Source organism: Panthera pardus, unplaced genomic scaffold (assembly GCF_024362965.1).
Source record: "Panthera pardus isolate Hobbes unplaced genomic scaffold, ASM2436296v1 HiC_scaffold_19, whole genome shotgun sequence".
In the NCBI taxonomy this organism is placed as follows: domain Eukaryota; kingdom Metazoa; phylum Chordata; class Mammalia; order Carnivora; family Felidae; genus Panthera; species Panthera pardus.
This window is the reverse complement of record NW_026526754.1, coordinates 23960576-23973707: the sequence shown is the minus strand read 5'-3', so window position 1 is coordinate 23973707 and position 13132 is coordinate 23960576. Positions and strand designations below refer to the sequence as shown.

The window sequence follows — 13132 nt, the reverse complement described above, 5'->3', positions numbered from 1 at the left end:
TTGAAACACTTCTGTTCCAAAATTAAACGTAAATGGTTTGCTCTGAGACTTCATTAGTCACGTTGTAATAGCTTGCGTGAATTAAAAAAAAATCCTACGATGTACCCATGCTGGACAGAAGTGTGTAGAAACAGTTGGTTAATTAGAATCTGATTCCTCTCTTGATTGGCATCCCTCGAGTCTGGAAATTTCCATAAGCCCTATTCCAGGTGATTAATGCCACCTCAGGTCTTCGTAAGGTTGAGCTGAGATGCAGGGTGAGTGTCTGTTGTCGAGGAGACATTAAACGTACCTGCTTGCGCTAAAAGGTGTTTTCACGTTCCTAGAAGCACAGGGCACCGCTCCCTCCTGTTACGCCCACCCTTCTGAGCCTCCGTGTGTCTGTGTCTCGTGCCTGGATCAGGCCCCCTCTGGAGTCTCGTGTCTAACAGACCCTATGGGAGCAGAGGGAGAAGTGTTGCTTCTGGGACTGCTCCTCATCCCGTCAGACTGGACGCGCAGCTGACACGTGCCCGCTGGTCCTGTGGCGCTTAGGGACCATCCTGGGTCTAGTTAGTGTGCCTCAGGGTATGTGTGAGCTCGTGCTCGGCTCCTGTGACAAGGGGGCTTGTCAGGAGTGCGTGTGAGCAGGCACGAGGAGCCGGGTGGGCCACCTGGGGGGCCCAATGGGTCAAGTCTGAAGTCCAAAGGTGTGAATTGTGTTCTCTGAACCCTCTTGCCCTCTTGGAAGTTTCCTCTAGAACAGTGTGCTGTGGAGTGACCCACCCTCCCGCTTAGCGGTCAGTGAGCAAAGGTAGAACGTTGAGCTGTGCTGATGGGAACCGCCTGTGCGCAGGACCATAGAGCTTCATCACGTCATACGTCTGTCACGGATCCTTCCGGAATCACAGTCCATCTGGGGCTTATACCGTAGGGGTAGGATGGAATTCTGACCCACTGTGGGCAGTACCTAGAGTGTGTCCTTTTGTCCCCCGTGGTGGGCAGGAGTGTTCTGTGGCTGTCGGGATGTGTCACAGTCTGTCTAGGCTTTTCACCCACAAGCTGTGCTCTCCCCTCCCCCTCCCCCCCCACCCCCCCCCCCCCCAAGCTCGTAGCTGACAGCTTTGTAACAGGCCTGTTCTAATCAGACACCACCCACTGCTGTCCTCTCTAAGGTTTGCGTATTGTTTAAAAATACAGTGGGCATTATAGAAACCTTGGACGACCCAGAAACTACAAAGACAACAACAACTTGTGAGTATTGGTTGCATTTTTCTGGGGACATACTTACGCTGCGAGCACTCTGTTGTCTCCACGGTCTGTTAGAACATCAGGAGGGAAGTTCACGTGCGTGAAGAAAGGAAACCAGTTTCAACCCGAATTGAGGCCTGTATGCCCAGGCCGTCGGTATTCCAGGGCTCCTGGTGCGTTCTTGTAGAGGGCAACTCAGGATGCAACATTTTTGACGTCGGCCAGATCCTCTGGAAATGTCTGCGTGGCGACTGGCTTGTGAGGACCTTGGGACCCGGCACTGTTTCTTTCTCTCTCACCAGTTTGCCCTGTTCCTGGAGCTCTTGGCACCTGGTGTTCCCTGGTCTCTTAAAGTCCTCTGGGCCAGGTTCTGCCGGGCCAGAAACCGTCAGCAGCCTCCACGTAAGACGCTGTCCTGGGGAGGCGCGTGTCAGCCCACCTCATGGTGCTGGGTGTCGAGAGCCTCTGTGGCCCCCACGAGCGGCTTGGGCTGTGTCGGTTGTGCTTGTTTGTCTGTCAGGCCGCATGTTATTGTCATCGCCTGAGACTCTTGGTGGTCTGTGTCCGTGAGGCGTTGGCGGCATCGTGGGGGATGCATCGTTAACGACGTAGCTGACGCATGTCCCTGTGTGTGAATTGATGGTGACCAGTGACCAGAGGACTCAGGGTTGTGAGGCGTCCGTCTGGAGTCCCAGCGATGCTCCACGGCTCTGGTAGGTACAGGGGCTCTGGCGGAGTGTCACGCACTCCTCCGGGACGAGGTGCACGAGTCGCTTTTAACCCTCGACGTAGACGACACGGTGTTTGGCCGCACAGGTGCACCTGATGGGAAGGTTCCTCCAGAGTCCCCTCTGCCTGGTGGAGCCAAGAACACGTGGGGTTCCCGGGGAGGGGGAGACCCTGGCAGTATAAAGGCGGAAGGCGCTCCTAGAAAGGGCAGGGAGGCCCCGGCGGGAAGTGGGTCTGAGGGAGGGAGGCGGCCTGCCCGTCGCCCGGCCGGATCCTGAGAGCCTCGTCTCGTTCTGCATGCGGAGTGTGTATCCTGCAGCTTCGCTCGGCTCCTTCATTCTGACGCGTTTTTGACGCAGCCTTTGGGGATTTCTGTATGCTCTGCCATGTCATCTGCAGACAGTGACAGTTCTGCTTCTTCTTTTTCAATTTGGACGCCTGTTCTTTCTTCTTCTTGCCCGACTGCTGCAGCCGGGACTTCCAGGACTGTGTCGAATACGGGCGGCGAGAGTGAGCGTCCCTGCCTTGTTCCTGATCTTAGAGGAAAAGCTCTCAGCTTTTCCCCACTGAGGATGATGCTAGCTGGGGGGGTTCTTGTATGTGGCCTTTATCATGTCGAGCTGTGTTCACTTTATACCCATCTCGTTGAGAGGTTTTTTTTCTTTTTAATCATCGGTACATGTTGAATTTTAACAGATGCTCTTTCTGCATTTATTGAGATGACATATGATTTCATTTAGTTAATGTGATTGTTACCACATTGATTTGTGGATGTTGAACCATCTCTGCATCCCTGAAATAAATCCCACTTGATTGTGGTTAATGGTCCTTTTAATGTGTTGAATGTGATTTGCTAGTATTTTGTTGAGGGTTTTTGCATCTTGGTTCATCAGGGATGTCGGCCTGTAGTTTTCTCGTGGCCTCCTCGTCTAGATGTGGTATCCGGGTCATGCTGGCCTTGGGGAATGAGTTTGGACGTGTCCCCTCCTACCAGCAAGTGGCAGCGGTTACATCAGTTGCATTTATGCTAACCTTTTGGGCAAGTCTGAGTCTGAGGACCACCTACTGCCTGAAACCCCTGTTCTGCAGCAGCAGACGTGATGGTTCCAGAGCAGCTTTATGGCCTTGCTGGTGGAGGGCCATCGCGGCTGCGCCCGGGACAGCCAGTTCCCAGCTCACGCTGTGCCGAGGAGAGCCGGATCTTTTGGGCCTCGTGTGCCAAGAGTTTCCCGCTGGGCCTGTTAAGTGGCCTTTCTGTTGGCGGATGAGAGTTAGCGGGCACGGACTAGTACGGGGCATTTTCCCGTTAGTGCTTAGCCGAGAGGTCCCTTCACCTCGGATTATCTCACTCATTTCCATTTCGGAGGGTGGGGTGTCTCAGAGCCGGGAATGTTTTTCTGAACACAGCCGCACTGACCTCGGGGACCAGCGGTTGGAACAGCCTCTGAGCTGCCTCGTTTGGCTGAATACCAATGTTCTGACAGGCCTGAGTCCTGCCTCGTGGGGCCGGAGCAGCGGCGTTTCCTCCGTCATCCCGAATAGCGTAGTTCTCTCGTGTCGAGGCTCTCTACCCTCGAACTGAGGCCGTGGCCTGGTGCTCGTGACAGTAAAGCACCCGAAGCGTCTAGAACAGTCCGCTGGACTCTCGGGTCTCACGCCCGCTGCTGGGGCCACGCCAGTCTCTGTAACCTGATCCCGCCCACCTCTCCTGACCAGTGGCCACCGGCTGTTTGGAAACGCTGGGGAGGGCTCTGTGAGCTGGGGGTCTTCCGGGTGAGAAGCCCCGAGGTCTGCTCAGTGCCCTGGGCCAGGACGTCTCGGCCCAGACCCTCCTTCTGCCCACACTGGCTGTTTGGAAACGCTGGGGAGGGCTCTGTGAGCTGGGGGTCTTCTGGGTGAGAAGCCCCGAGGTCTGCTCAGTGCCCTGGGCCAGGACGTCTCGGCCCAGACCCTCCTTCTGCCCACACTGGCTGTTTGGAAACGCTGGGGAGGGCTCTGTGAGCTGGGGGTCTTCCGGGTGAGAAGCCCCGAGGTCTGCTCAGTGCCCTGGGCCAGGACGTCTCGGCCCAGACCCTCCTTCTGCCCACACAGGGTCAGGGTGAGGGCCGCGTGGGAACGTGCGGGGAAGTGGGCGAGCCAGTGCCCGCTCCTTGTACGGCGGCCCTGGGAGTTAGTTAGAGGCTAACTCCGAACGTGGCTCCCCTCCTGGGGGCACCCTGGGCTCATTGAGGCTTTCAGGTCACCTCTGCTAGACTCCGTTCTGGTGGCCCCACTGTTTTAAGTGCATAACATAAAACACAGACTTTACCTTTACGTTGTGAAATGGCTTGCCTGCTTAGAAGTTAGCGTGCTCGCAGTTGGGCTGAGGGTGTTGGTCTCTTGTCTCTCTTGGACCATCTTGGGGGCCATCCCAGGCCCATGAGCCAGTGTTGTGTCAGCAGCAGCCACAAGGAGAACAATGATTTTTCTCACACGTGCAGAGCTTATACGAGGGTTCTGCCACTCCAGGCAGACAGCTGGGAGGCAGCGTTTTAATTTCAGAGAGCTGTAGCTGTCATTTTTTATTATTTATTTTTTTGAGAGAGAGAGAGAGAGAGAGAGAGAGAGAGAGTGTGTGTGTGTGTGTGTGTGTGTGTGTGGGTGTGTGTGGGTGGGTGGAAGGGGCAGAGGGAGGGAGAGAGAGAACCTCAAACAGGCCCCGTGCTCAGTATGGAGCCTGATGTACAGCTCGATCTCACCACCCTGATCATGACCTGAGCCGTAACAAGAATCCGACACTCAACCGACTGAGCCCCCCAGGTGCCCCCAGAGCTGCGGCTTTTAAAGGAAAAGAGGGAGGTCTCCTTTCAAAGTTGCTAAGAGTCTTGTGTGGTCTTTGAGTGGTCCAGGAGCTGTGTGGTCATAGACTGATTTGGAAAGAACAGACTGTTGCTTGCAGTCAAGTTGGGGACTAGGGGAGGGGGATACGAGAGGAGAGGGTCACGCTGAATGGGCCCATTGACTTTATTCTCCTGTGTTTTATCATGAAAATTAAAAAGTCTACAAAAAGGATCATAGAGCAAACACCCGCTTGCCATCACCTGATTCTACAACCGTCTGTGATGCTTTATTATCTCACAGCTTTCCATCCACCCATCTCTCTATCATCCTGCTCGATTGATGCATTTCAGAGTAAGTGGCAGATGCTGTCATATTTCACCCCTGAACCCTTGAGTGTATACGTCAGTCTGCAGCTCATTTGTTTATGGTTCCTGGTCCTGCTGATTATTGCTTGTGTGTTAAACACAAAACCTATCCGGTTGTGACCATAAATTAGCCAGACCGACTTTACTGTGCGTCTTGTAAACCGACTCAGAAGACTGCACACGGGATGAATGGCAGGTGTCTGGGAGACAGTAAAGGCTCATTTGGAAACCTGTGTTCACAGGCTGGAACCTCGGGTGACAGCGGGTAGCTGCCCGCCAGCTGTCTGCATACTTCAAAGGCCTGGGCTGCTTCTGGCCTCACTTTCCTCCTCCCTGCACTCCAGACACAGTGGAGACCTGAGAGCTGCCAGCCCGTCTCCAGGTCCCGCTGGCTCTGCTGGCTGGGTCTTGCTTCCCGCAGAATGGTGTGATCGTGCCGTCCAGCCCATCCCTGCCTCCCACTGTGCATCAGCCTGGGTTCTCCAGACAAACAGAGCCATTCCTTTATGTGAAGAAATTTGTTGTAAGGAATTGGATCCCACAGTGAATGTAGGTTGAGAAGTCCCAAGGTCTGCCACCAGTGAGTCACCTGGGAGGCATGGTGGCCCTGGGACCAGCTCCCAGAGGAGCTGAGGGTGCAGTTGAAGTCTGAAGTCTGGCAGGCTCGAGAGCTTGGAGGAGCCCATGTTTCCTTTCAGGTCCCAAGTTACAAAGACTGATGTCCCAGGTCACGGGGTCAGGCAGGTGTCCCCTCCTTGTGGAAAAGCCTATCTTTCCAGGCTGTCCACTGATTGGATGAGGCCCACCCAGTTGGGGAGGGTGGTTGGTTTTACTCACTGTGCGGATTTAAATGCTAACCTTGTCTGGAAACACCCTCTCAGATGCACCTGCTGTAAATGTGTGGTCGTGGGTCACACGTGGGCACCTGTTGCCCAGACAGCGTGCAGTTGACTCTGGTGGGAATTTTAGCCTAACTGCTTTATGGACACGTCTCGCGTACAGATGCCAGTGTCCCCTCTGCCGTGTCCCCAGGAGGGAGGTGTCCCAGTCTTTGACTCCCCCGCTGATGGGAGGCTCCCCACCTTACAGGGGTGCTCCCTCTGTGTCTTTCAAGGCAGCAGTCACCGGCACTGATCACTTAGAGGCTAGGTTTTGGAATGGTCCGGTTGTCTGTTTTGTTAAGGGTTCGAAAGACATGTCATTCTTAGACTTCTCTAGAAACCTTTGCGAAGATCTGCTTGGGTCCACATTTGCGCACGAGGCTCTGTTAGTTATCAGTGTCAGCCGCTTCCTCCCGGGTGACTGGGAAGCTCAGCCTGGCCGGCTCTGGCGTGACCGCTCTCTCTCTTCCCGCAGTGCTCCACCGCTACAGACACATCCTGGGGCTGTGGCAGCCAGACATCGGGCCCTACGGAGGACTGCTGAACGTGGTGGTGAGTCCGAGCCCGCGACGCTGGGTCCTGGTGCAGGGGGGACTGAGGCCCTAGTGGTCTTCTCCCCGAGGCGCCGCCCGGTGGTCACAGGGAGCCCCCTTAGGTGACTTGCGATTTTGTAAATGACCAAAGGTTCTCACGCGACCTTGGACTTCGTGGTGAGGAGCCACAGGGTGTCCTCCCTCCCTCGTCCTGGTCCCCGCCTGCGGACATCTCGGCCATTGTGTTCACGCCAGCAGGACACGCTAGTTTTGGGTTGCGCACTCACTTCTTGTCCTAAATCAGGGGCCCCTTGGAGCCGTAAACAGTCACCCTCTGACCCCGGCGGCCCCGTCTCTGTGCCCCGAGGCGTGCCCCAGCTGGGACTCGTCCTGCGGACTTTTTATCGTTCCACTAACGCTCGCGAGTGCCTGTCCCATGAATAAGACGCAGTTCAGTGGCCAGGATGGCGGGCTGGGGTGCAGTGTCCTGGTGAGTCACCTGGGAGGCACGGTGGCCCTGGGACCAGGCGGGCCTGGTGCTGACCAGAAGCCTCAGTGGAGTCGGAAAGTGGGGTTCACCCACCATAGTCACACTGGGGTCAGGCCAGGGTCCTTGATGGATGGGAAAAGCAGTGGTGGGCACTTTTGGGGAAACTGTATTTCCACAATCTGCGAGCCTCTCCCCACAAATCCTATATTACTCACTGTCTTAGCTTCCGGGGGCCAGATTACCAAACTACCACCAGTGGATTCTGTCACTCATCTGGAAGCCTGACGTCCTCAGTATTAACCAGGCTGAGACCAGGGTGTCGTGGGGTCGCCGCTCTCCCTCTGAAGGCTCTGGGGGAGGGTCCTCCCTGCCTCTTCCCAGCTGCGAGGCCCAGGTGTCCCTTGACTGTGGCTGCACCCCTGCAGCCTCTGCCCCCGACCCCACACGGCCTCTCCCCTCTGTGTGTCTCAGACCTAGTCTGCCTCCCTCTCTCGGGAGTGCAGTGATTGCATTGAGGGCCCGGGTGAGCCCCAGCCATCTCTTCTTAAGATCTTCAACTTCACCTTTGTAAAATCCTCGTCTTGCAGTATAGGGTGGTGACGTTCATGGGTTCCGGGGACTTCTTTGGGGGCTACTGTTTAGCGGTCACGATTACAAGGAGGAAGAGGCCTTTACGGGGGGGAGATGTGGTCAACAGCACCCATCGCGGTGATCCCCGTCAGCTAACTGGCAGTGGGACTCTGACCTCAGGCCCCTCCTGGTTTCACTTGATGGACTTAGCCTCCCTTCTGTGGATCCTTGCCAAAAATACACAACCTGAATGTGATCATGGGCACCCCTTCACACAGACCCTCCTGGGGGCCAGGCCCCAGAAGAACTGCCTTCTGCCTGCCGAGTGCCCGGCTCACCGTAGGCAGGAAGGGATGATGAGCTGAGGCCTGTGCTCCTGGGGACAAAGGGGACCAGGGCCGGCAGAAGAGGACCAAAGGGGACAGCTTGCCCAGTGGGGGTGCGTGCAGGTGCTTGGTTGTGCCAGTAGCCTGATCCTGTCTCCTGAGAGCTTCTCCCCGCCAGACCATAGCGTTTCTTGTTTCAGCCGCCTGGACTTCCTGATTCTGTCTGCCCGCCCTTTTTCCGTCTGCTGCAGGCCGGTTCTTTTCCCTGTGGAGGTGGACGCTGTCGCTCAGTACTGAGGAGCTGGGTGATTCTCTTCCCTCACACGTGGTCAGGCAGGTCAGGCGGTCGGGGGGTCTCGTAGAGGCGTGCTTTACCTCTGTGTCTAAGTCCCGGTGCTGGGGCAGCCCCGTCCGTGCCCCGGGGGTTCCCGGAGGCCCCCATCTCTGCTGCTTGCAGCTGGGACATCTCGAGACCTGTCCGACCCGGGGGTTGTCCAGCGTGTGCCCAGCCTGTTCCGGGCTCGGTGTTCAGCCGGAGCGCGGGCCCCTCGGCAGATCCCGGGGGTCTTTTCTCCACACAGCTCCCTCCTTTCTGGGACTCTGACCCCCGTGCTCCAGCACGCCAGCCACCTCGAAGTCCGGTCTCTGTTTTCTCTGTTTGCCTGGGTCCCTCTCGGCTCTGGGGTCTGGCAGGTGCCTCTGGCAGGAATCCAGAGCGTGGCCAGGGGTTACAGCCCCTCGCTGCGTGTTGGCCGTGGTCGCATTTGTGTTCACAGCAGCCCCCGTTGCTCCACCGTGGCCAGGATGCAAGTCTGGCTTTGTTTCTTGTGCTTCTGGTGAGGTTTTTCCCTCTTCCTTGTCTTGTAGAATACACGAGGAGGCAAAGTTACTTTAAAGTCTGTGGCCTCCAGTTCACTTTACAGACTTTTTCCTCTGGATTTTCAGGCATGGCCTGGCGTTGCCCGCACCCGTGGCCGTGGCTGCTGCTCTCCCCAGGAGGGTCCCTGGCCTCTGGCCTGGGTTCATAGCCAGCAGGGCACTTGGCTCTGACCAGGTTGTCACCTGAGACAGCCTAGGCACCTCCTCTCCAGGGCCTGTATTCCCAGCAGGGCACAGGTACCGCTGAAGCCTCTCCTGGCTGGTTGGCCTCTCAGCAGCCACCTTCTGCTTGACTTCTCCATCTCCCGGCCTCACGGGTTAGGATCCGGAAGGTGCCTCAAGGGCAGAGCTATGCACACTTTGGGATCCTGCCCTAGAGCCGTGGCTTCCGTGGCAGCCTTGGGGGCTCCACCACCCCACCGCCCTCTGCCAGGAGTAGTCAGGGGCCTGGGACCCAGGGGTGGGAGGCCCTGCCCCCTTCGGCTCACCTGTCCCTTCTTTTCAGGCCCTTGGTCCTTGTCTTGGGGCCCCTGGTGTCTTCAGGCAGCATTCGAACTGCTGTGTGTGCAGACTTCCCAGCTGGTGTCTGCAGGAGGGGCTGTTTGTTGTAAGCACCCTGGTCCTAAGCAGGAGGAAAGTCTTTTTATTTTTTTTTTTTAAATGTTTATTTACTTATTTATTAAAAAAATTTTTTTTAGTGTTTATTTATTTGTGAGAGAGAGAGCCAGACAGACAGAATGCGAGTGGGTTAGGAGCAGAGAGAGAGGGAGACACAGAATCCGAAGCAGGCTCCAGGCTCCCAGCTGTCAGCACAGAGCCCGACGCGGGGCTCGAACTCACAAACCGTGAGATCATGACCTGAGCCGAAGTCGGACGCTCAGCCGACTGAGCCACCCAGGCTCCCCAGGAGGAAAGTCTTGTAGCTTCATTTTTACGTGCTGCTCCGTCGCTTGCCTGTCCTGTCTTGAATAGTAGCCGCTCAGTTCTAGTGCTTTACAGGCATCTGTATCGTGGGATGCGGCGCTTTGCTGGGTCTCCAGCGTGGCTGTCCTCCCTCCTCGGGCTCGCCATGTGCTGTTAGCAGAAGCCCCAGGGCTGGGGGTGTGCAGGTGCCTGACCCCCGTGTCACTGCCGCTGGTGCTCCAGTGTGAATGGAGTCTGGTGCCCTTTGGGGAGCGCCCGTGTTCTGATCTTGCTTGCCCCTCTGCTTGCACACGCTCTTGGTGAGTCCACGGGCCCGGCCACAAGCGCGTGGTAGTAACAGACGGCACATTGGGGCCCTGCGTAGCCTCGGCGTGGGCTCTTCAGAGCCTGGCTCAGCTGAGTCACCTGGGGTCCCCAAGAGCTCTGTCACTCTGTGGTTTGCTCACCAGGTGGGGGTTGGACAGGGATAAATATTGCTTCATATTCTTTACGATGCAGTGGAAACATCCATTAAGAAACCTGCTTTATATTTATGTTCAACATCACTGGGGAAAGCCTTGCATTTAGAACGTTCCTTCCAGGACAAGCCAGTCTGCTCCCCAGCGTGGGCAGACTGCTTTCCTTTCTTTAGGCGGGGAGGGTGATAATTGTTTTTCTTCCTGGCAGTGAGTAATAGAGTAAAAAAGAAATTGCAGCTTCTGAAAGGAGGGGGTAATTAGGGGGAGAATGGAGCCATGACAAAACAGTGTTGGCTTGCCCTTGTCAGACCGGTTTGCCACAGGAACGATGGGAGCGCACCCAAGCTCCTTGCCCGGGACACCCCTCCCCCGCCCCCAGTCCAGTCCCTGTCTGTCTGCCACCACTTTGCGTGCACCAAAGAGCCACGGCAGCGTCACACCCACAGTTATCATGCATGTTGCACGTCCACGGCATCTGTCTTCTCAGTTTGTTTCTGATTTTCAGGCATTTTATTTTTTTATTTTTAGCTTTTTAAAGTTTATTTTGAGAAAGAGTGCGTGTGCGTGAATGGGGGAGGGGCAGAGAGAGGGAGAGAGAGAATTCCAAGCAGGTCCTGTGCTGTCAGTGCAGAGCCTGATGGGGAGCTCGAACCCATGAACCGTGAGATCGTGACCTGAGCCGACACCAAGAGTCGGACGCCTAACCGACTGAGCCACCTGGGCGCCCCAAGATTTCATTCTTTTTTTACGGCTGAGTAGTATTCCACTGTGAACCCACTACGTCTTTATCCATTCATCTGTTGACGGACAGTTAGGCTGTTTCCATATCTTGGGTACTGTAGCTAATGGTGCAGGTATGTGTTTATTTTCAGCCTCGTTGAGGTATAATTGACAAAGTTGTGGGCTACGTGAGGAATACATGTTGGTGATATTTGTGTTCTTTGTGCAAGGATTCCTGCCATCTAGTGACGAGTACGTCCTCCACTTCCCATTTCTATCCGTTCTTTTCTGAGTGAGAACACTTAAGTTCTACTCGTTTAGATTTCAGTCACCATGTTTATGAAAAGTAACTACTTTTTAAACAACAAGCACTTGGTAGGTGGGCCATGCTTATCCTGATGCGCTGGATCCTGGTGCGCTGGACCGTATGTTCCCGGGCCCCAAGATTCTGGGCGGGGCTGCGGTGTGGGGGCGAGGGTGGTCCTCGAGGGCAGTGTGGGGTGGAGACCTTCTGCCTCAGCCCCTCAGCCTAAATCTCACGTGGACTTGTGCCCTTCCTCCTCGCCGCAGGTGGACGGCTTGTTCATCATTGGCTGGATGTACCTGCCTCCCCACGACCCTCATGTGGACGACCCCATGCGATTCAAGCCCTTGTTCAGGGTCCACCTGATGGAGAGAAAGTCTGCCACGGTGGAGTGCATGTATGGCCACAGAGGGCCCCACAATGGCCACATCCAGGTGAGCGCCCGGGGCTCCTTTACATACGGTAGCCGAGTGCAGGCGAGGGGCCGGGCTCCTCTGTCGCCCCTGGTCCCCGTGGCAGCGGGGGTGCGGTGCTGGCTGAGCTGGCCGTGGGGTTCCCAGCTGCAGGCCCGTGTGCACACAGAGCAGCAGGCAGGGGAGGAAGGGGGGGCTCGGCCCCGCCCCTGGGGTGCGTTCCCGACGTGATGGTGCTGTGATGTAGCCCCTCAGAGACTCACTCGCTGGGACCTGCCGGGGATTCTGTGTTCGGTCGGAACCGTCCTTTTTGCCATGATTCCTCACCGCTCCCAGGTTTCCTCTTTGAAAGAGTATCCGCTTGGAATAAAACACTCCGCTGTCTGATAACGGTTTGGCGAACCGCCACCCCAGTGAGCCCGTGTGAAACAGCAGCCCCTTAGCTGTGCTGTGACGTGTCGCCTTGGAAAAGCCTCCCAGATGCACTGTCCTCTGGGGAGGAGGTGCGCGTCCAGGCAGCCCTGAGCTCCCTTCTTGGGACCGGCCACGATTCGGCGGCCCTTGGGCTTCCGTCCGCGTGCGTGGGGTGTCCGTGCCGGAGAGGCTGATCGCGCTGCCCCGGCTGCCTGCCCGGCGTGCCGTGACTGACCCGTTCCCCTCTCCTTTGTCGTGAACCCTCAAGATTGTGAAGAAGGACGAGTTCTCCACCAAGTGCAACCAGACGGACCACCACAGGATGTCTGGCGGGAGGCAGGAGGTGAGCCTGAACCCCTCCGTTCGCGGGTTGACGTCGCCGGCGTGCCCCCTGTGAGAGGGTCGTCTCCCCTGCCCCATCCGTCGGAAAGGGCACCGGGTGTGCGGGTGCACGGCCACGGGCTTTCGTTACCCGCCACCCCTGAGAACAGGCGGAGCGAAGAGAAGGAGTTTTCTCTGAGCGGCTCCCCTTTGCCCCTTTGGCCAGAGAGTCCAGGTGCTGTTGGAGATTCTTCTCGCGTGTGCGTGCGTGGGGAGACCAGACGGCTTTTCTGGAGCCTCTATGTTCTCCCGGCAGACGGGCCTCGTGGCTGACGTTACCACGTCGTGGCCACACAGAGGGGAGGCCTGTCTCCGAGCTTCGCTCGTGAGTTTCTTTGGACTTCCTTTTATTTGCACAAGTAATTTCATATTGCCTTTGAGTTTCTTTGTTCTGAGGACCTAAGTCACACTGCCATTTCAAAACATCCTAAGGAAAACTTGAATTTTTAAAGTGTCGGATGCTCCCTGAACTGATGGTTATTGGTTGGGCCTGCATTTCTCGGTCGGGTTCTGAGTCCGGTCGCTTCCCTGTCAGCCAGAGAAGTGCCGGGAGATCGAACGTAAGCGCACACGTACGCGCGTCTTCGTGTAAAGAGTGCACGCACACGCTCACTGGAATCCCTTGAAGGCGGAGGAGGTCCCTGTTTCCTCAAATACGTGGCACGTGATGGAAATGCTCTATTCTTTCACAACAG

At 56.4% G+C, this 13132-nt stretch overlaps 1 protein-coding gene across 3 annotated transcripts in view; it reads left to right on the top strand.

The window, feature by feature from the left end:
* The window catches only part of FBXO31 (F-box protein 31), a 42899-nt gene that overhangs the window by 16388 nt on the left and 13379 nt on the right, over positions 1 to 13132 (top strand). For all 3 annotated transcript variants that reach the window (XM_053906730.1, XM_053906728.1, XM_053906729.1), the window contains 3 exons: positions 6501 to 6577; positions 11496 to 11663; positions 12325 to 12399. In XM_053906730.1, coding sequence (XP_053762705.1) covers positions 6501 to 6577; positions 11496 to 11663; positions 12325 to 12399 — 320 coding nt within the window. The remainder of the gene's footprint in view (positions 1 to 6500; positions 6578 to 11495; positions 11664 to 12324; positions 12400 to 13132) is intronic.